This window comes from Brienomyrus brachyistius, chromosome 4 (assembly GCF_023856365.1).
Source record: "Brienomyrus brachyistius isolate T26 chromosome 4, BBRACH_0.4, whole genome shotgun sequence".
Taxonomy (NCBI): Eukaryota; Metazoa; Chordata; class Actinopteri; order Osteoglossiformes; family Mormyridae; genus Brienomyrus; species Brienomyrus brachyistius.
Window position 1 is genome coordinate 12,805,777 of NC_064536.1, and position 21,358 is coordinate 12,827,134.

General features: G+C 44.2%; 1 protein-coding gene across 3 annotated transcripts in view; it reads right to left on the reverse strand.

Moving 5' to 3' along the window:
• LOC125740106 (enhancer of polycomb homolog 1-like) overlaps positions 1 to 21,358 on the reverse strand; it is a 30,684-nt gene that overhangs the window by 8,805 nt on the left and 521 nt on the right. The window contains exon 2 of one of the 3 annotated variants that reach the window (XM_049010909.1): positions 14,386 to 14,482. The exons of 1 other annotated variant lie outside the window; for it this stretch is intronic. Coding sequence is in view for 1 of the 2 variants with exons in the window: in XM_049010908.1 (XP_048866865.1) it covers positions 12,326 to 12,478 (153 nt within the window). In the remaining variant the exon portion in view is untranslated. Of the gene's footprint in view, positions 1 to 12,325; positions 12,824 to 14,385; positions 14,483 to 21,358 lie in introns of those variants that run through there. One more of the 3 variants, XM_049010908.1, reaches the window with a different exon arrangement.

The following is a 21,358-nucleotide window of genomic DNA, read 5'->3' on the forward strand; positions in this document are numbered from 1 at the left end:
AGGGTTTTGCATGACAGATGAAACATTTGTCTGGACGTTAGCTTTTCAGAACCTTACGGATGTTTACTTAAGCCGATAACTTGGTAAGCAGATTAATAGTGTGCCTGAAAGATTAATGAGATGCATATAACAACCCCATAAATTATTTTGCATAAATTTGCTGTATCCTTATGTTTATTAAATTTGGATACTGGAGCACACCCACAGGCTACTACTTTGGTAAACTATGGAAGTGATACGCACTGAATAAGGGGTGAAGGCAGGGACAGCTCAACAACCAGGGCGGTATTCTGTTTAAGTACCCAAAGAAAGGCAAACTTTCCCGAAAAAATCAGACTCAGACTACCGCCATCTCTAAACTTAGCGTCATGTCGTTCAACGAACGCAGTTCAGCTTTAAGTAATGAAGGCTCATTCAAGACAGATTTGCATAGTCTCACTTAGTGCGCACACCCGCGATATTTAAGAAGCCCAAATGAATGGATGAACAAAAGATCGATCAAATGAGTCAAAGCGTGTAAAACGAGAGCAGTGTTTTTTTCCGCCACAGAATAAACGCTGCTGATGGAGCTGTATGAAAAATTCAAAGATGTAATCGCTAAAAAAGGTAATGATGTGGCCATAAATACAGCCAGGGAAATGGCTTGGCAATGAATTGCAGACAAACTAAATGCGCAAGTTACGTAAATGTTACAAGCACCTAGTACAGTGGCATGGTTTTGCATCCGTATGAAATGTTCTGCACAAATAACCATATATTTGCTATTTTTAAAAACATCTTCCTGTTCATATTATTTTAACAGATTTTTTTTCAATTTCAGTCATTGCATTTCATGCTTGACCTTTGCAATATGTGTACATTTTACAGTAAAATGCCATTTATTACAGACTTCAAGGGACCTGGCAAAACAGTCCGTTACATCCAGAGTTGCTCCATGCCCAGAACACAACTACAGGACACCATTTATTCATGCCATACCCCATCAAACACACATGTGGTATAGATTATTATATTGAACAGGTGGTAATCCAACTTTACCTGACCAGATGCGTGACTATTAATAATCCCGACTACGTATCTGCCCTGGATATCATTGGCACGCAACGCGCCTTGTAGGCAAAGCCTGCATGTCCATTATAGCGAACAAAACTACAGCTAAAAGCGGCCCTGGGGACCAAATTGTTTGTCCATTATAAGCGAGTCCACTATAATGGGATTTTACAGTAATTATTTTGGAATTAATTGGAGTGCTGAGACGTGATTTTGTAAGCTTTATTATATTGATTGCATTGCAATCTCAGCTCTGTTCTCCACATTATGGAAGTAACACGCAGAGAATTACTTCAGAAAATGTTTTTATTCTCTGCTTTCTTGTCTTGCTTTTACTCACAGCACTGACTACCTTTTTATATTATATATATATATATATATATATAATATAAAAAGGTAGTCAGTGCTGTGAGTAAAAGCAAGACAAGAAAGCAGAGAATAAAAACACATACATACATACACATATACATACACACACACACAACGCTTAACCGAGACAGTTAACCTGGTCCGGAGCAGACTTGTTCACTCGCATAAGTTACCATGGTAGCTCAGCAGGGATTCATTGAAAACACATTGATGGAACGAAATTCCCACTTAAATGAGCCAGACTTGTCTAAATAAGACAGACTTTCCCTTAATCCTGCTTTGTGGAACACCCCCAGGATATCTTTTTAAAAGGGGAAACATTGTGGATAAACAAGGTAAAAAGATGTGGTGGCGCGGCAGTAATTTTTGTAGTGTAAAGTCCGACAAATTTATTAAACATAAGGATACGCTGAATTTATACATATTACTAACTGTTAGGCGTCATAATATGCCTCATTAATATTTCAGACAATATTAATCTACTTACCAAATTGTCAGTGTAAGTAAACATCCATTTAGTTGCTAAAAGATGGCATCCGGACAAATGTTTCACCCGTCATCTGAAACCCTGGTGATTATTGCACACGTGCCATACAACTGTGATGTGAAACTGTTGCCCAAACCCCAAGCCAGCATTCCTCAGTGTGGTCTTCAGGGATCCCCAAACAGTCTGGCGGGGAGCTGGGGGGGGAGCAAAAACGGACTGCCCGGGGTCACTGAGGACCACATTGACAAACACTTTGAGCGACTCATTTGGTGCTTTTCCACTGCCACACAAAGAACCGATCCGTACCGCGAACTGGCAGTTTTCCAACGTCACGTATACGGGCCATACCCAAGCCGTAACCACACTGACATGGCCCCGCTTACTCGCAGGGCTGAAAGCGTGACCAACATGAGCTGGTTGCGTCACCACCATCTGATTGGTCAAAAAAGCACACAAGTTCCCTAATTCTCTAGCAAATTAACACACAATAAGTCATGACATATATGGTCCGAACAGTAAATAAGCACCTATTCAATTTTACGATGTTGCTCTCCAAACCTGGCGCCCCCTTTATCAAGCCGACCCTTCTACGGTAGAAATCCAAAGTGAACAGGAACCGTATTTTAACTTGTCTGACTTCACATTACGGTTTAGGTACAAGCCGTTTCCTGTATGTCAGTGAAAAGCTGCTAATTGAGGCAAAGAGTACCAGGGCCCTGTTCTGCTCTGATTTTTCCCACCAGGACGGTCTCACTAACAGACACCCCCCACAGACTACAGTGCTTGGCTGAGGGTTAAAAACTCATTAAGATGTCATCCAATGTTACGCCCTAGCTCCAAAGTAAACCAGGTCATGAATGCCAAGCTTTGTTATCCAGTCAGTGGAGTACACGCGCCTGCGGTCATTACACCTCAGTCCAAGGTGCCCTCTGCAGGCTACTGCCACCTTCCTCACTGGGCGTTTTACACAACCCTGTTTCAACACACTACTTGAAAAGTAACAGACTGGGGTTCAACCATGAGCAAATTCTCAATAGACAAGGCCCTGACAAAACTTTACTCTTAGAACAGGAGTGACTTTACCAACACGACCTGACCAGCTGAGGCCCTGCAGGCATTCCAACCGCAGCCAGTGCATGTCTGGCAGGGCCACAATCACGCATGTGGTGTAGATCAGAGCTGGGAAAGAGAAAAACAACACACCCAAGCCCTGGAGGACAACAGCAGAGACAGTCATGCCATGTTAAAACGACCAAAAAAGGAGCTAAGCTGAGAAAAGATACACTAAAGGGCTCTGCTGCTAAACAAGACGCTCCATATGAAATCCGACTGCAGAAAATGTTCACATGCAAAACGGCAACACAACACACCTCAAAACCAAATGCTTTTCTTCACAAAAAATTGTTGCACTTTGCTGTGATATCCATTTAATCAAAAAAAAAGAAAATACATTTTTGAGCATTCTGCACCATGGTCTGGGCTACCAAAAATCGGCCTAGCCATCAACCCCCATGCATGTCCACCATGAGCGAATGCCTGGCTTCGGCACATGCCTGTCTCAAGCCCACGGCCTTACCAAGGAACACAGGATTCCAGAGTCGCCCAAGTATAAAAACTGGTCCAATTTCTCCCCCTCCATGACGATGAATATTGAAAAAAGAACAGCTACGAGCTAAGAAAATTCAATGAACAAGCAAGGCCAAAACAAAATACTATTACTGTAGCCAATCGGTTAAATCTGACATTTACATGAAAGGGAAAGCCTTTTTAAAATAACCGCACTGACGATTTGGCATTTAATCAAGGATGCTGAAATTAAAGCTCATTTAAATGTTAATAGTCTTGAATTCCCAAATTTATTTTCTGTAGTGCATTGTCAAAGGGTTACGAGTTGTATTTTACAGAAGGAATCAAACCGACTTCTGCCAATGAGACAAAAAAAACTGGAAGAAATTGATTGCGCCTACCTCCAAGAAACCAGTGGCTTTTAGCGGCTCAACTGCACGCCAAATGGCAGAATTAAAATGTGAGGCCCCTATGAATGTGAAGTACAAAATGTTCAAACCTCATCTGTGCATGAAATTATTAAAAATGGCAGATAAAAACTCCTGGAGATTAAAGTGCAACCAAGGGAGACTGACTGGGAGCCCTGGTGTGTCAATTGCTCAGCATAACAAAAAAGCCCAATTCCAGAAATACAGCGGGGAACGGGACTCGCCGTGAGTCACTGGGACATCAACAAGCCCAGGACTGTTGTGAAACAGCTCAAGAGCCTGAGCATTCATTTGGTGCCTACAAATACCACCACTCAAGGCTTTATGTCATACATCACACACGGACACTATCTACAATAGACCCGATAGACATGCATATACCGGCTACACAGAGCAAGAGAGAACCTGATCTGTGGGAATAGACATCTGGCACAACTGCTCTCTGGTCACAACAGACAAACTCACAAGCCCATCACCAGGCTACCAGGGACCTTCTGGGAAATTAGAGCTTTGAACCGCGTGGGCGGACGGCTGCTTTCGGACATGGAGCTTCAGCAGCACAGCCCGACAGCAAGAACTCGGCCCAGGAGTCTTTGGGACTCGACGGGAAGTTTTTATGGTGTCGTGTCATGATAATCTAGGGCAAAGTGGAAATAAACAGTGCACACCGGCTGGCCGAACTGGCGATGCTGAATTCAGCGATTATTCACTTAAGACGAACACTCAAGAGGCTGCTGGCTTGCGCCTGGGCCAGGTGTGCATGGGTGTCGCCAGTAGGGAGTATTTCAGGGTGATGAACAAGGCTGCCCGTAACTGAGACATACACGTGGGGCCTCCGGACCAGACTACAGCACCAACACAAAGGGTGTCAACAGAGGACAGCGGCTGCTTTGAGCTCGGGCTAGATCCACCACCTCATTCACAGCATTCAAACAGCCATTCTCCTGCTGGGACAAATTAGGAAGAGCAACCAGCTTTTTAAACTTCGGAACTATGATTTTAATGTAAAGCCATTTTGAGAAAATGTGGATATAAACACTGAACAAATAGGATGCAGACGGAGTGTTTCAGGACACCAGAGAGAAATCAGAGGAAAAAACTATTTATAGGCAACCCCAATTCCCCACCTGCAAGGTACTAGACACTGGCACATGGGCAGAGGCAGGACAGCGGCTGCCATGGTAACCATCCCATATTTCTAGCACAATTTTATCCCATAATGCTTTGCAACAAGCCAACTCTGGCCAGTTGCAATGGCCAAAAACTTTTAACACAAATATCAACCTGAGATACTGTATTTTATGGGCAATTCCATCATTAAGGATGTGGCATGTTGATTCATACTGGCAAATAAAATACCTCAGAGAATGGACAAGCTTTGCATCAGACAAATTGCATCTCCTTTCAGCACTTGGTCTGAATATAGACAAAATCCTCAAAATGCATAAATAAATTATGTATGACATGAAGAGACAACTATAGATCTGAAGAAGATCTAAAGATCTGGGGGGGGGTCTTGCTTTCTGGATAGGACATTTTTATGCCATGGATGTGACCAGTCCATAGGCTGCAGAAACCACATGCTTTTATAGCTAAATTTCTATGAAACAATTGAAATAGGAAGGGAACGTTTTAAAAACCGTTTGGTTCCTGTAAGGCTGACGTTTACTTGCAATTGCCTTTAGACATTGCTCCCATGTATAGAACAGCAGTAACATTAAATTAAATATGACCACATGGGGAACAGGAACAACAGCAGAGCAGGGGGCAAATGAGGGACTGCAGGTTAAAGTCACAGTGAGATCGGAGCTGGCAGGGTGAACTCAGGCTTTGGGGACATGTGACAGCCAGTGCTGAGAGACTTCCTGGGAGACGCAGTTTAGAGACGGCATGGTCCAGCCGCCTGGCAGACATCCATAGTCAGGAGGAAACACCAGAGATCCCTACAGGGGGCAAGTCCAGGACAGTGGGGAAGCATTGCTGAGCAGGCACATACCAATCAACAGACTGGCCAAGTGTGAGGGAGAAGCCCAGAGAGAGAGAGGAAAACCCACAAAGTGTTGCCCAAAGAGTGCAGATTTCACATATCAATGATGCTACATCATTAGCCTTAACTAAATCTAAATTTTCCAACAATATGGTTTTTACTTTTGACTAAGAAGTTCAAATATCAGAACTTTGGAGGAGGCGCAGTGGTTCAGAGAGATCTATAAGGTTAAAAATAAAGTTTGAGGTCTGAACCCACAAAAAAAATGATAAACTAGACTACCGCAGCAGCTAATCACTAACGGCTCTCACGCCCACACTCGCCCCCCAGTCAGCCACTGTAAGAGCATCTGCTAAGCCTTGTGTGAAACTGGTCATTCTTTAGAGCATTACCCACAGGGGGAAACTGATAGAAAGAAATAAAAACAGCCTCACAATATTCATGTGGTCATGTGACTGACTGATGATCAACTGCAAGATCACAAACAGAACTTGCTTAGGCTCGCTTGCGTCTCAAGATGCAACAGGGATTGACAAAAAAGGAGACCAATGACATCTTCCAGAGCAGGGGTCACTGCTAGGCCATAAGGAGAATGCCGAGGTGAACTAGAGGACATGGAGGGCAGTGCCACTGTTTGCAGGCAAGGAGGCGAACATTCAAGTGGCAGTGTGAAATAAATTTATATCAATACAATGCACCATTGTAGTCAAGAGGCTTTCAAGCTAGATAATGTTCACTCCACAGAGCAGTTCTAGTCTGCAGAAACAGCAAAAATTTAATACACGTTTTATGAGATGTGTTAGATTTTTAGAATGTTTTCTACTGGTAGTTGCATATTACAGAATATACCAACCCCAATACCAACATTACAGTATTACCAGCATATAACATTATGTTAGTTATAGCACACTAGTACATTGCAACACAATGGTACATTATGAGCCATTATTCTCAATGTTTGAGGGAGTAACTATGAAAAGCCACCAGCTCAGTTCAGACCCCCTTCTCGACCCACTGCCCCTATTTTCCACTGACCCAACTAGATGAATAGCCGCCTTCAGTAAATAACAGGGAATTATATATAACCCTGCTGAAAATGCACATGCACCACTGTAGGAAAAGTAACAGTTGGGAATAAGAGCATTTCTCTTTACAATTCTGCAATGAATTCTAATTAGGAGAAAATGCCCGGACACACACCTATAGGGGACCAAAACTAACTAGTCACCAAGTTCAAACTCGATGCGTTTCCTACAAAGTCTTAGTAAGCAAAGCATGGGGAAAGGGATGGAGACCACAGAGATGTGGTTAAACACCACACTGCTTCCAGATAAAACCTCATAAATTCAGAAACATTAATAATGTCAAACAGTTCAGGAGACTGGGATACACCTGCCACCTTCAGTTCAATTTTATATAGTGCCTTTCACAACAATAGAACCCCAAGGCGCTTTACATGGGTGTGTTATGATACAACATCATTAAGACCGAATAATACAAAAACAAGGGAAAAGGAAGACAAAGAAATGAAAGACAATGACAATGGAGGAGAGGACCCAAAAAACTCCCAAGTAGGGGGGAAAAAAGAAAACCTCTGGGGGGGTTCAAGGTCAACTGGCTGCCCAACCCCCCTGGGTATGGGCAAGTCTAAGCACCTTGTTGTTACAAGCAAAGCAGCTGAAGGAGCTTAAGGAGGAGGGATCTCACAGGCTGACTACACAACCGCACACAGATGCGCATGACCAGCAGGAAACAAATCAACATCAAATACGTCACCCAGGACAGAACCAGCAGCCGATTCCATAACAAAACCAAGAGTGGTGAAGACAGTCAACTTTCTCACATCTGAGAATGTTCTGAACCAGCAGAAGTGCCATAAACCTTTCGGATAAATCAAGAGACAGGAATAAAAACAACCCTGTGCCACCTAAATGAATTCACTCCTACAGAAAGTCTACTAGACAAGGATAGGTTTATTTAAAGAGAACAGCACTTAAAATATATACGCATGTGATAAAATTAGCCTCATTTTCTGTTTCAAGGATCGAGGATATTTTAAGTCACAGGGAATACAATCATGAGGCACATGAGAGGATTTGAAATGGATGCCCAAGGACTTCAGAGGCTGAACCTTTCAGAAAAACAACTTTCAATTGTCTGGTGAGGAACAACTTTTGTTATTAATGTTATGATGGAGACTCCTTTAAAATGGGGCTCACCTCAACAGTTAACATCACAGACGTAGCACAATAACAAATCAGTCTTGGAGACAGAGCAGCCCAGTTCCACTTGCTGATGCACAGACACACCAGTTGTAAGGTACTAGTGCAGTTTAATAAATGGTATGGAAACAGATGGCAACTGGCATGATTACAACAAAAATGGCTCCACTAATTCAAAACAAACAATTTTATTAACCCAGTTACAAATACAGGTATTAAAACTGATTCCAGCTGCAAGAGAACCAAAACATTCTATCACACCATAGAAAATAAAGGGCGAGGTATTAAATCTGGCAGAATGAGCACAAAGAATACAGATTACTTTGCAAATGTTTGGGGAAAAACCTGAGCAAACAACTCATCTTAAGGGCCGTTATCAAGTCTGCCCCCATCAGAGGAGACGCAGCCCCAGCTGAGAGTCTCTGCATTCAGGTGCAGTGGGCCCAGGGGTACCACACTACTCTCTCTAATTTAAACATGCATGCGGGTGACTCAGCACAATGTCAACATGCGTGGGAGCTGGGCCTGACGCCCCTCCCCCACTGGCAGGTCAACAAACTGAAGCCGAGCTCTGGCCCTAAAGCATCCCATGCTCCTGGGCTAAAAATAGAACAAGTTAAATGGCATCATGAGTAATAAAAGTAATATCAGATTTTTCTCAAAAAAAAAAAAAATTGGGAAAGACCAAGCACCCCACCTCACGCACACCGCTACTCTGTGAAAACACCAAACTCCATTCACGTGCTTTAACATTCGGCAGAGACAGAGGCATGAACGAGGGCTCTGTGTCGCGCAGGCTAATATGAGCAAGATGGTATGGTCATGAAGAGCCAAAGGTAGGAGAACATTTCACCCATGCGGTACTTAAAACTGGGAAACTGATAAATAAAACGTTTCTTTGCGGAAGGCTAAAGGACTGGCCATTTAAGACCAAACATAAAAACATAAAAAAATACCTCTTTCAAAGCATCCACTGACAACGCTTAGAGAGAGCCGGACGTACACAACCAATTTCAAGTGTCCTTCAGCCCGAAAACATTTTCTTCCACACCCCCAGTATCGGCGCAACAATCTGTCCAATAAATAGCTTACGTCCCATTTCAAAATTATGCTGAACCGATGCATCTGGCAGAATCAAGTTCACTTACTTGCCACCAGAACTTCAAAATGCATAACACTGGACACACATATCCAAAAAAATTAAACTAGAAGCTGCCAATCTGCCGCGCTTCAAAGACTGCAGGAGAGAAAATCAAGGTGCATGCATCTGGGACAATGCAAGTTAAAGGCAGCCTCCTCGTTAACCAAATATAACACAGCTAATATTTAAGTGAACACCCTAGCGCTGCAAACACTGCCGTGCTGTTTGAATTAATTAGTCCACGCTCAGAGATATTAAAAAGCCCAAGAAAGCATTTGGCACTATTTAGTTCTGCGCAAAACCGGGGCCGTAAAACACACTCAACGAATCTATTCATAGTGCATGGTCCTTAAACGTGAGGAGACAGTCACAGCGCTGGCACGACATAGACCAAACACTCATAAATAATTATCCTCTCTGTGATTCACAGGCTAAACCTGTGATGTGACAGGACACCAAGCTCCAAAGCAGCACCAGAGGCACTTCACATCTCTCACAAACACAACAAAACTCTCATTTCTTGGTACCACTTCACCATACCGCAGGTATAAGAAATATGGCACCTTACGAAACACTTCTACCAAAGCGAAAGGTAGGCATCCCTACCCTGATTATGGCAGAATGCTTAGGTAGGTCCATCAGCAAGGTCCACGCACAAATACCTGGCAATTCAGTCTAAAGTCACCTGTACCTGCCATACTTGTATTTGCAGGGAAGAGAAAAGGCCCAGGGGATGTCCTTAAAAGTCAACTCAGACTCCATCATCACTGCTGCTGTCTGTCCTGTAGACAGCCACCTGGTCCACCAGATTGACCTCTCATACACCCGGATGAGGAAACAGTGTGCCAAGATGCATTGGGCTAAGGACCCCATCCACTTGCATAACAGCCATGAGGGTATTAAACAGACAGCTATATCAGGGACCCCCCCCGCTCACAAAGCATCCAAACCCTACATACTCAGGGCTCATACTCATGTACCCCATTTGCCAGTTACAGTGGTGAACATAAGAGTTAAGAGATCATTAAAAGGCTCCACAGCAATACAAATTCAAAAAACATTTGATGCACCAATGAGCATCACGAAAAACCATACTGCTGTAGCACAAATGAGAACAAAGTGTGTCTAGAACTTACACACATGAACGAATCCCCCCATTTTGCTTCCAAAATTCAACACTACACCAACCAATCACACAAGCACAAATACAGAGACTAAAACGCACTAATATTTGTGCTTCTTAATTAAAACTATGGCTTACCCTGGTCCAAATTCAAATTTTAAATCCTTTTGTAATACATGTGCCAGTATTATCAGCTCCTGTCTGACAACATATGGCTTTTGATTACCCAGTTTTCCCCCCCATCATTAAGCTGCCCTTTTTAAATGAGTATCACCAAAACAGAACAGCCAGTACCAGCGGAGACAGATAACAGCGTCTTTATGTCACACCCTGAAGCCTGCAGACTACACAGTCACAAGCATCTTTAAAGACTCCCTCTAGAAAGCCACACATTTCTATATACCAAGTCACACTCCATATTCACCTGATTTCTTGTCCAATCAATGAAGTAACACTACACTAAGTCTTTACAGGGTTTCCTCGCAGCACAAAACCAACAAGGACAGGAAAACTAATGCCACTTTCGAATGGACTGAAGGTGGTGAACTCGCAGTGTGGCCCTTCAAATAATTAGTCTCCTATAAAGTGTGTAAAGTTAAGTCCAATGTGCATGTTTTATGGTTGGCAGTTGGAAAATACCGGACCCTACAGCTTGCCAGACGCACACTGCACACACAGGCGATGAGAAAACTTTCATTAGATTTCGATAACTTACAATGGACAAGCTCATCCACATGCAGCCATATTTATAAAGTATAAGCATTAATGTACATTATTTTGGGCAATATCTAGTTTAGCGACTAACAGTAAGTGACACTGGATGTTTTTGAAACACATACAAAAAATACCATTCGTTAGCGTAAAAGTGACACTAGTATCACATCAATAACAGCTGGCGGTGTTCAATGGCCGAGAACGTATTTGAAGCCAGAGAGACAAGTTTGTATCGCCGTTTGGTAATGCCAGAGAGGTTACAGCAAACGGCAGTAAGAGGGTTTCAATGGCCCGGCCGCCACCACAACCACGGAGACTTTCTCCAAGCGGGCTGCTGACAGTGAGCGGACGGGCCGGCAGCGCTTAAGTTTACGGGGGAGTAGCGATCAGCCAACCGCTTCGGGACCGCCACCATGAAAAGGGAAGGGGGTGTAACCTCTCATCACCATGGAGTAACGACAAAAAGAATATTACTAAAATATTGACAGCAACTGGCCAGAGAGATTTGCCCAAAAAATGAAAAACGCATGACAGCCTCATCTACACACTTATTACAGAACCCTCAGGTAGCCAAACGAAAACGGCGCGTTACTACACAGCGACTGTGGGATCACCGAGGCCAACACAGACCCCGGCGGGCGAGCGGCCGAAATAACCATGATTACTTTTCCAGTATCCCCGCACCTTTAAAACAGGCAGACTCGATTATCAAAGGCCTGCTTATCGTTCTACTGGGTAGCAGTTGCCCGGCAAGGCGGTTAGTTACTCGGCAAGCAGCTCCCGGACAGGCTTGCGGCCGCGCACGCTAGCTGTCACTCGGGCGAGGGCCGGCCCAACTGCGTGGACTCTACGCCGGCTCTCTGGCGCCACCCAGCGTCCACCGCCGGCGTCGCTGCACGGCCCACCCAAAGGGGGGGAAACGGAGTCTTGAACAAAATGGCGGATTTCGGCGTGGTCACGTGATCCCTTTGTACTTTGTAAATCGTTTCCAAGCGAAATGGACCGTGACAACCGGCACCAAGCACACATTTCAGAACCAGTACGCCTCATTCTTTCGGAAAATGACCGCTAAATCGACCCGGGTCGGTGTCTGAACGGCGAAATAGCGTCTTTCTGCGAGAAGGAGAAACGGCGGCCATTTTGTGCAAACTTGCGCAGACAAGAGAGGGGCGCCCCCGATAATGCGAAAATCGGGCTATACTGCAAACTGTAGGTTTTTTTGTAACCGTGTAACGTACCGATTCCTCCTCTTTCTCCATCCCAGTCGGCATCTGCGGCACTGCCCGGTTAATTGAGGCATATTCGTGCAGGTCGGGTAAGTCCTCGCAGCGGAAGACGGGTAGAGGCTTGGAAGCGTCCAGCGCCCGTGCCCGAAACGACAATTTACTCATTTTTTATAATTCGAGATGCAGAATAAATCTATCCGATCCCCTATAATTCACAACTGTCCCAGTTAGAGTTCTCATGGATGGGTCTGTGGCGATCTCCGACAGTCACTTGTTCGACTGGTAAATATACACACACGCAAACGGCGATGCGAGAGGAGCCCGAAAGGCCCGGATCTTGGTCGCTCTCTTTCGGTCTCTTTTTTTTTTACAGTCGTTCCCCTCTCTCCCTGGTTCAATACGCCATGGCCAACATGGCGGACATTAAAAACTCTTTAACTCTCCGTTCGCTAGGAGCGGCCCAACCCCCAGACCAGCCGGCAGCCATTCCCGCACGGCCCCAAGCGCGTGCGCGCTCGCTTCGGAGGGGGGGGGGGAGGAGGGGGCGCTCCCCGCACTGTCGCACGCGCGGCGAAAGACGCCCCCTCCACCCGTCCGAGAGAGCTCGTGAGGATGCGCGCCGCGATCATCATAAACATGCATCCCAGACCGTCACCCCATTTATTCATACCTGCGACTCTCATCCTAGTTGTGGAGACGCGGGTCTCACTCTGTCTTAATTTCCTTTCTCGTAATTATTCCAATGTATCATTTTTCTTACGACCTGAAAAGTTATTTCCAAACATCCTAAATTATGAGCTGTGCAATGTAATACACTAATAATAGCAGATCACTTATTATTACATATACCAACTTAGGAAATTTCCAATTCTTGCACATGCCTAGGCATGCGTCACTCACGAATTCACGAGCTCGCTAAATACTACATTAAAAACGTGCCGTCTCAATATTAGCTAGTAGTCACCTACTATATAGCATGACGGCGACAGAGAAAACATTTCTGCAGATTTACAGTTACAAATTCCATCTTGAAGGGTTAGTGTCCATGCGGCGTCGCAATATTCGGAAATGTCTCCCTCATCTGGTGCCATTTAGCATTACACCCCCTCGGACAACTTCAAAATTGAAGAGAAATATTCAATAATGCAGTTAAAAAAAGAAGACCACTAGTCGCCGGCGTTTGATAACTTGAGTAAATCATTAGAACTGAAACCTGAACAACTTTAGTCCAATTCCACGAAATAACAAAATCTCCCTCCAAGTTACGGAGATGAAAACAAAAACTGACCCTCCATCTAACAAATCATTGTCAAGTGTGGGGTTGAAGGATGCCTGGGACCCATCACTGGCAGCAAAGGGTGCTGTGCAGGAAAACACAACGCATGGATGCGAACACAGATGGAGCGCAGACAAGGTGGAAGAGTAAAGGCAAGATCCGATGAACGCGGTAGGCAGGGCTCTCTAGTGTCACGCATTGATCGTCAGACACACGTTTCGGCCCTAATGTAATCTCACTCCAAACTTTTGATGAAACTCGAGAGCCTTGATTTCAGAGACACCAATCAGCGAAATGCATGACATGGAGAGAATATATAGATAATTACACAGAATGGAGTAAGATCTGAATCCCTCCAAAAAGTAGAGATTTCATAGGTTCAGAAGATAAAAACAATTTCTGGGCAAACGAGCATTACACCTTTCCTCCACGCACAGCATGCTTACTGAACCTCTTAAATGCTGGGAATTGAATTACGTTTTTCCCCAAATGTGTAATACAAACAGCAACAACCGTATCAACGTCAACAAAAGCTTTTAAATCTGCCTATAATTATACCTGATGAGTGGACAAACAAATTTCATGGTCCAGACTGACCCTGGTCAGGCATTTCTAAATGCCTGGAGCTGTGAATGTTACTTATGATTAAACCGCTAAAATCTTGGGTCTCACAGAGGTGACCAACATCTACCATCTGAACACAGAGAAACAGCTGATGTTTGTACAAACTACACCATCACCTGGATTCAGTACTTGGGAAACAGATCAACCTTGTATATACCAGAATAACTCTTACCTCTGACCAGTAGGCGAAACCACTGGGGAGCTATTAATCCGGAGGAACATTCCGGGTTCACTGACAAGTCATCCATTACTGGAGAACTCCTAGTTAACTGTAGAAAAAAACGAGAAGCATGGATGTCAGAACTGCATTCTGAATGAGTTTAAAACTGAATTCTTAGATTTCTGGAAACACTTTTTTGTGGGTTTGTGGATTGTAGCACAATATGAGAGTGCAAGTAACACACCTTCAAAACACAATAAAAGAATGCAAATAATATTGCAAGGTTGCAGATCTGGTGGTTATATTTATTTTTTGGGAGCCAAAATGAAGTCTTACACTTTCCCCTAAATGTAACAGGCTTTTCGACACAAAATCACACTTGATATCTTCGCGGCATAAACTTACAGAGACTAGCAGGATATGCAGCAAAGGCACAAAGTTTGTATTGACCCAACCCAACCAGTCTGAATGCTGTGGTTATGTAAATCAGCCAGCAGACCACAGCTGCACCAGCAAACGGAACCCAACGAGTGCAGGCTAACCGCTGCAGTAACTGTCATACAGGAGTTCGCACCCAACCTAAACTGAAAAAACCTCACTTTAGACACACTTAGTCAGCTGAAGACTCCTGTTCCCTTCTGAAGCAGGGCGTTTGCTGGGATGTATATTTCAATTGTGAATCTGAGGCTAATTAGCTCCCCCTTCTGGGGAACTGACCATACAACACGTAAAATTGAAGCCCTCAAAACTACAGTAGGTATATTTCGCACAGAGCAGGCATACCTCTTCTGTGAACCTCTTTTTCCTACACAGTATGTGAAACTCCGCCCCTTCACAAAGTGACAAAGAATTGGGGCGGGACTGGGGAGATTAACCAAGACAGCAAAAGGTACCCAGATTAGCCCACAGATGAAAGCATACTGGTACTAGCCAGCCCCTAGAGCAGGGGAGGGCAATCTTACCCAGAAAGGGCTGGTGTGTATGCAGGTTTTTGTTGAAACTCCCCAATTAGATCACTAATTAGAAAACTAATTGGCTGAAGAGTCCTCACACCTGGGTTTGAACAGCTGACCTAAAGGTTATCCCAGGAACCTGCATTCACACTGGCCCTTTAAGGATAAGGCTGCCCATCCCTAACCTAAAGGCTGGGCATGCACTGGGACTGATGCCTGTGTTGTTACCACAGGCAAGTGTGGCTGCTATTTCGGTGCATATTTTGCACATAGGACCCACCCACTCACGGCAAATTTGGCATCCTGTATTTCTTCAGATTGAACATGGCAACCCTGCCGGGTTGCCAAGCCAAATCTTAGTTTCACCCCTGGTTGTAACTGCAATTGCATAAGGAGCACAAGCAGGCACTAATAAATGGGTGTTCCGACCTTTTAATTTCACCATCATGTTCTGACATTAACCTGGCAAAGTGCTGCTAGCGCGATGAAAACTTTTGGTATAAATTTCAGGCCTGACAGACCACCCATGCCCATGAAATGTAGGGTGGGTGGGGGGGCATTCTGTTCACTTCGCCTCCGTTGGCTGGTCAGCTAAGTGTAACAGTTAAAGAATGTGACCAGTCCATTCTGTTCACATGCATGACTTAAATATTAAGTCGGAGGTTGTTCGGCTTGGTCCACAACAGATACAAGCTCTTACACTGGCCACAATTATTATTACCGCCTATAGCAGGGGTCCTCAAAGTCCGGACTTTGGTCCGGATCTGGACCAAGCCGCAAACCAATCCAGACCCAGCCGATAATGCATCATACACCAATATGGTTACCGCCGGAAGGCTTAACGCAGTTTAAAAGTACAAAGATACAAAACGTAGAACCACCAACTTTCACACACACATAACTCACCATAACCCCCCCCACGCCCCGCACATAGACAGTCAAAATGGTCTGCAAGCTTTAAAGTTTCCATTTTCGTCATAAATTGATGTCTACATTGAAGGTTATTCTTAATCCATTAAACTTCATGAAATGCTGTTTTGTCATTGAAAATTGTTCCGGATCTCCGACTGAAAAATCTGACACAGACCTTTGATCAAAAAGTTGGCCTATAGCGACACATTAATTCAGGCCGAACCAAAAGGTGAAGCCTCCTTGGATGCAACTGGATAGCTGATCCATCCATGGGGTCAGGTGATTGTTTTACACGCCAACTTACCAGATTAGCTCAACGCACAATAAGACACCTGACAGGTTTTTAAACAGACCTCACCGCGATCCAGAAAAAAGGAGGTTCTAGTGGCCTAGCACCGGAGTACAATACTGTAATTTCATATAGATGATGAAGTGCTGGGCGGCACGTCGCCGTACTGTAGCATTGCTGAAACAACAGCTGTAATGTTTCAGTGGGCAGCGAATTATGCAATATTGTTCACTGCTAGAATCGCTGTGCAGTGTTTTGAGAGGGAACCACTGTTAACGGCACGTAATCTTCTTACCAACAGTTACGAAGTTATAACAACCCTCCATATACAGTATTTATATATTTTTATTTTAGTCTGTGCCCAAAAATTTGAATTACCTGTAATAGAATTAGGTTTGTAATTAAAGGCATACAGGTAAAGCAAAATCCCTAATCATATCGATTCATCACGGTAATTCATGCCAGTAAAGGAAACCTAAATGTACAGTGGTTTTATGTGTATGTGTGCATACAAAACCCTTCAGATCACTGCTGTGAAGTCAATGCTTAAATGCATTTATTTCAGTCCACTTCAGTTATTCTCTGGTATCTGCACTCTCGATCTGCTGCCGTTTAGAGCACAGTCCCAACAGGAATTCTCTCATTTTCGATTGTTCCATTGCTAAAATACAAATCTGCAGAGGTTCGTGGAACATGATATGGCTCGTTGCTTAGGGGGCCAAACGGATTAATTTGAATCTGTACAGGGGCTGTCTGAAGCGCACTGAACAGGCTCTCGAGATGTAAAAGCGTTATTGGAGGAAGTGAGTGAATGCGTTAGAACGGACAAGCACGTATTGTCTGCAGGAAGAGTACCGAGTGAGAACTGCAAATATGGAAACAAGATGTCGGCACCTGAAGATCCCAGACAAGATCCCACAGATGATCCCACAGAAGATCACGGGTAATCTGATAGGGTGAATGACGGGGTAATACAGAGACCACAAAGCAGAGATACAAGAAGAGTTACCTCATAGTTTGACAACAAAGGCTCACATTGCAATTTTACAGTAAGCCCAGTAAAAACCCTACAAACAAAGGGGCTCGTTTTAATGTGTCCCACTGGGTTGGGACAGAAGCACTAAAACAGACGTAGCTTATGTACCTTCAACCTACAGTGCATAGGTTTAGTGGAGCAGCACAGACTCATATATCCCAGGGCACAGACATCCTGGAGCACAGCCAAGATCGGACACAGAGAACATCGTGATCGTGCAAACCCGCCGAATCCATTTCGTCGCAATCCTCACCCTCCTTACTTTGGCGAAACTGTACATGCACACAGCACTGGAAATGGCCGTAGATTCACTCCCCCCCCCCCCACACCACCCACCCAAGTACTGGTTTTGTGTGTAATGCTTTGGGCCCCAGCCAGAAACCGGCAAATTCGGAGCTTGGCCAACCGCTGACGTGACCTGGGCCGATGTTCGGCTATAAATACACACGCAAAACACGGAATCGCTCATCGCGAAAGAAAACGGGAAGGCACTTCATCTTCGCTTCCTTACCGATTTAACGTCACACGCAACTAAAGGTCAAGAAGGTAACTCTGGGGTGTTGGACAGAAATCGGGGCCAGACGGTCAACCGTTTAGGACCCAGAAGATACTCCAACCTCATGCAAGTAGGTTCAAATAATTCACAAATTGCAGTTTATTCTGGAAGGAAAAATGAGAGAGGGAAGAAAAAAACAGGAAAATGCCATCTGCTAGGTGGGTCGGTAATGCTCATGTGTCTGGAGTCTGGACCCCCTCCTTACCTTCCATGGCCATGTGACAAAAATGCAGATAAGGCTCAAAGACAGATACGCACATCCTCTGCTGCACCCAGCACAATGGCGCAGAAGGACAATGCGATCTCACTCTGCTCAGCAGGCATCTGTACACAATACGAGCCGTTTAGCCTCCTTATCTGAAATCCACAGTCACCACATTTTTTCTTGCACCTTTGAAAGCAATGTGAGAACGAATATTAATCCGACCGGGCAGCACATCTACTTCGGATAATATCGTCAGACCTACGCATCACGGAACATTTCATGAAACTAGCTTTTGAGATAATTAAGACTTGCAAGCAACAGGGTGCTCGAAAAACATCATTCGGAAAAGGAGCTGCTGAAACCGCTAGATCACAGTAAACGATTGTTGAGATCTTCGCTAAAGCATCTAACAACCAAGTAAAGACTCTATATCAAACAGTTCCATGGTACGTGTGAAAAGGCTGAACTGGGCTGAATAGCGTTAACAGTCATTAAAGTTCACTGAAAACCTACATGTGTATCATTGATGGAGCATAAGCCCAAACTACCAAAGTATTAACCGCCCAATGTGACATGCCAAACTGGAACGTATTAGACCCAAGATTACCCACCTCAGCTATTGGACATTTAAGGGTGGAAGCCATGTCAATCAATGAAAAGCAGTGAAGATCACGCAAGCTCTACGCACGACACAGACTGTTGGCCAGAACACGTCGCCGAACCTGGAGCTCATCATTCGCGTGACCACGTATCAAACTGAAGCAAAACCATTGAGAAACCGGAAAGACCATCCGAAGACCTAGCGGTGCAGGTGGTGTAGAGATCAGGCATGACTGCCATCAATGGCACGGTTGGACAGGATGAGTATTTAAGCAACAAGGGGAACCGTAGCATACAGTAGGCAACATGACAGGGTGTCGCTTTAAACAAAATGATCCTTAGTCAGTAAGAGGTGCACATACTGATGTATTTTGCTGTCACAACCCACTGTGTTGTTTTGTTCATTTCCATTGTTCATGTTCTATCTGCTGTTTCGTCTAATAATTTTAAGCCCATAAGGAACCCTTTTAGAGATAAATACCACGTTGTATATGTTATTGCCAGCAATTCTAGTATAAAAGTTCACAGGCAAGGTAAACGTTAATTGCAATTATCTCCATGACAACCGTCCATATATTAAAAAAAATGACTGACAGCTCTAGCCTTAACGCCACACCACCGAACGTGGTATGCGTTTTAGAGAATTTTAATATCAGGCTCCTGGAGAAGTTATAACAACCAATCTGGCATCTGGTGAGGTTGCAAGTCTCCAAACCCTCAAAAGGATCGATTGTGTCCCTCATTTTACAGTATGTAACAATAAAGCCAGGTGTATGCAGGAGGGTGAATTTAATTAAGAGTCCCCTTAACTGTACTTTTGTACACCGTGTGCTCGGCGACAGGCAACCAAGTCAGGAATCGCATTCACTTGTGTTGTCGTAGCGACTTCACGCCCCGACAGCACCAATTTAAGGCTAATTTAGGGCGACACCTAGAACAGACTCTTTTGGCTTCAAGTACATGGAAACTTACCAAACACTGACTGGTGTGGGGGAGCGGAGAGATATTTTAAAATCATTAACAATAATACCAGCACGTTGAAAACATAGGCAAATCGTTTTAATAACCTGTTTTTTATTTTTTTTTACATTAACTCTGCCAGAAGACGTAGCTACATGGATAATAGTCAAGACTACTTGTACAGTACTAGTTCTTAAACAGCAGTAAGGAAGATTGAGGTTCGCTTTGTTTCTAGAAACGTCAGTCATAAGGGAAAATATTGTCGGGTTTCTGGTATACTAAGGACTTGACCAAATTAAATTAGGTCAAATTTAAGGACTGCGGGAGAAAGACAGCAGATACAGAAAACGGGGCTGGATGGGGGATGGGTAGGAAATAGATGGAAATTCTACTGACGGGGGCATATTTTTATAATAAAAGGAAGCGTCGGAGGAGTAGTAGCCTTCCAATAGGATAGGGCAGGGAAGCCATCTACATGGAGAAGAAACTAACAGTCATCTATGCTCTAGCCACGACCGCGAAATACTGCATCTACAGAATTAAATTTAATTCCCAACTAAACGAAAACCAAAGTCCGGAGAAGGGACGCTTTCATCATCCTTTATTTACGGTTTTCAAGAAAATGGGAAACTGCAGATCGAGAGAGACACAGCGTGTAGCCCCGCCTGTACTAAATACTGTATAAACTACAATTAGATCATGGGCGCTAGTCTCACCCAGGGGCATCCCCGCGATAATCACGCAAAGAGTGCAAAGAAAACGCCGGAAAGCCAACCCTTAAGCTCAAGATGATCCCAAGCCAACACGTAGTGCCTTTGAATTTGTATATAAATAACACGTTTCTATTTACTGCGAGTTTAAAGTGGGAAAAAGACATTTTAAACGTAGACGTATAGGCGACAGCGCCACCATCACAGATGGATGCAAACAAAAAGCAGATCGCACCCCCCCCACTCCACCGTGTGAAACGAGACCTAAAACCCATAAGGAAACAAAATGACAGCAGTCCACGGTGGACCACCAAGGAAATAAAAAATTGATCAGCCACAAAACTAAACAACAACATCGCAAGGACGACAATCAAACATGAAGGCGGCGATCTCTATGTACGGATCATGCACAGGGTTATAACTTAATGCAAGCCTCGCTAAATATGTCAACCTCCACCTTTATCTACCCCAGCAAGGGCAGTCCCCGTCTTGTAAGCACAAAAAAGAAAGAAAGAACTACTACTCAGTATGCTGGTGATCTGCGTATTAGTTTGATTTCAAGTCAGATGTGGTATTAATGAAAAAGGCAAGCATAGAAATCGACAAGAGGATGGTTTGGAAACAAGTAACCAGACAAAGATTACTTTGTAACAGTGTAACGCCACTACGCATACTGCGCTGGGGACATTGAGATGTAAAAAAAAGTCCAACAGGACTGATTGAAGTTTTCCTTTTTGGTCATAGAGGAATTAGCGTAAGCTTGG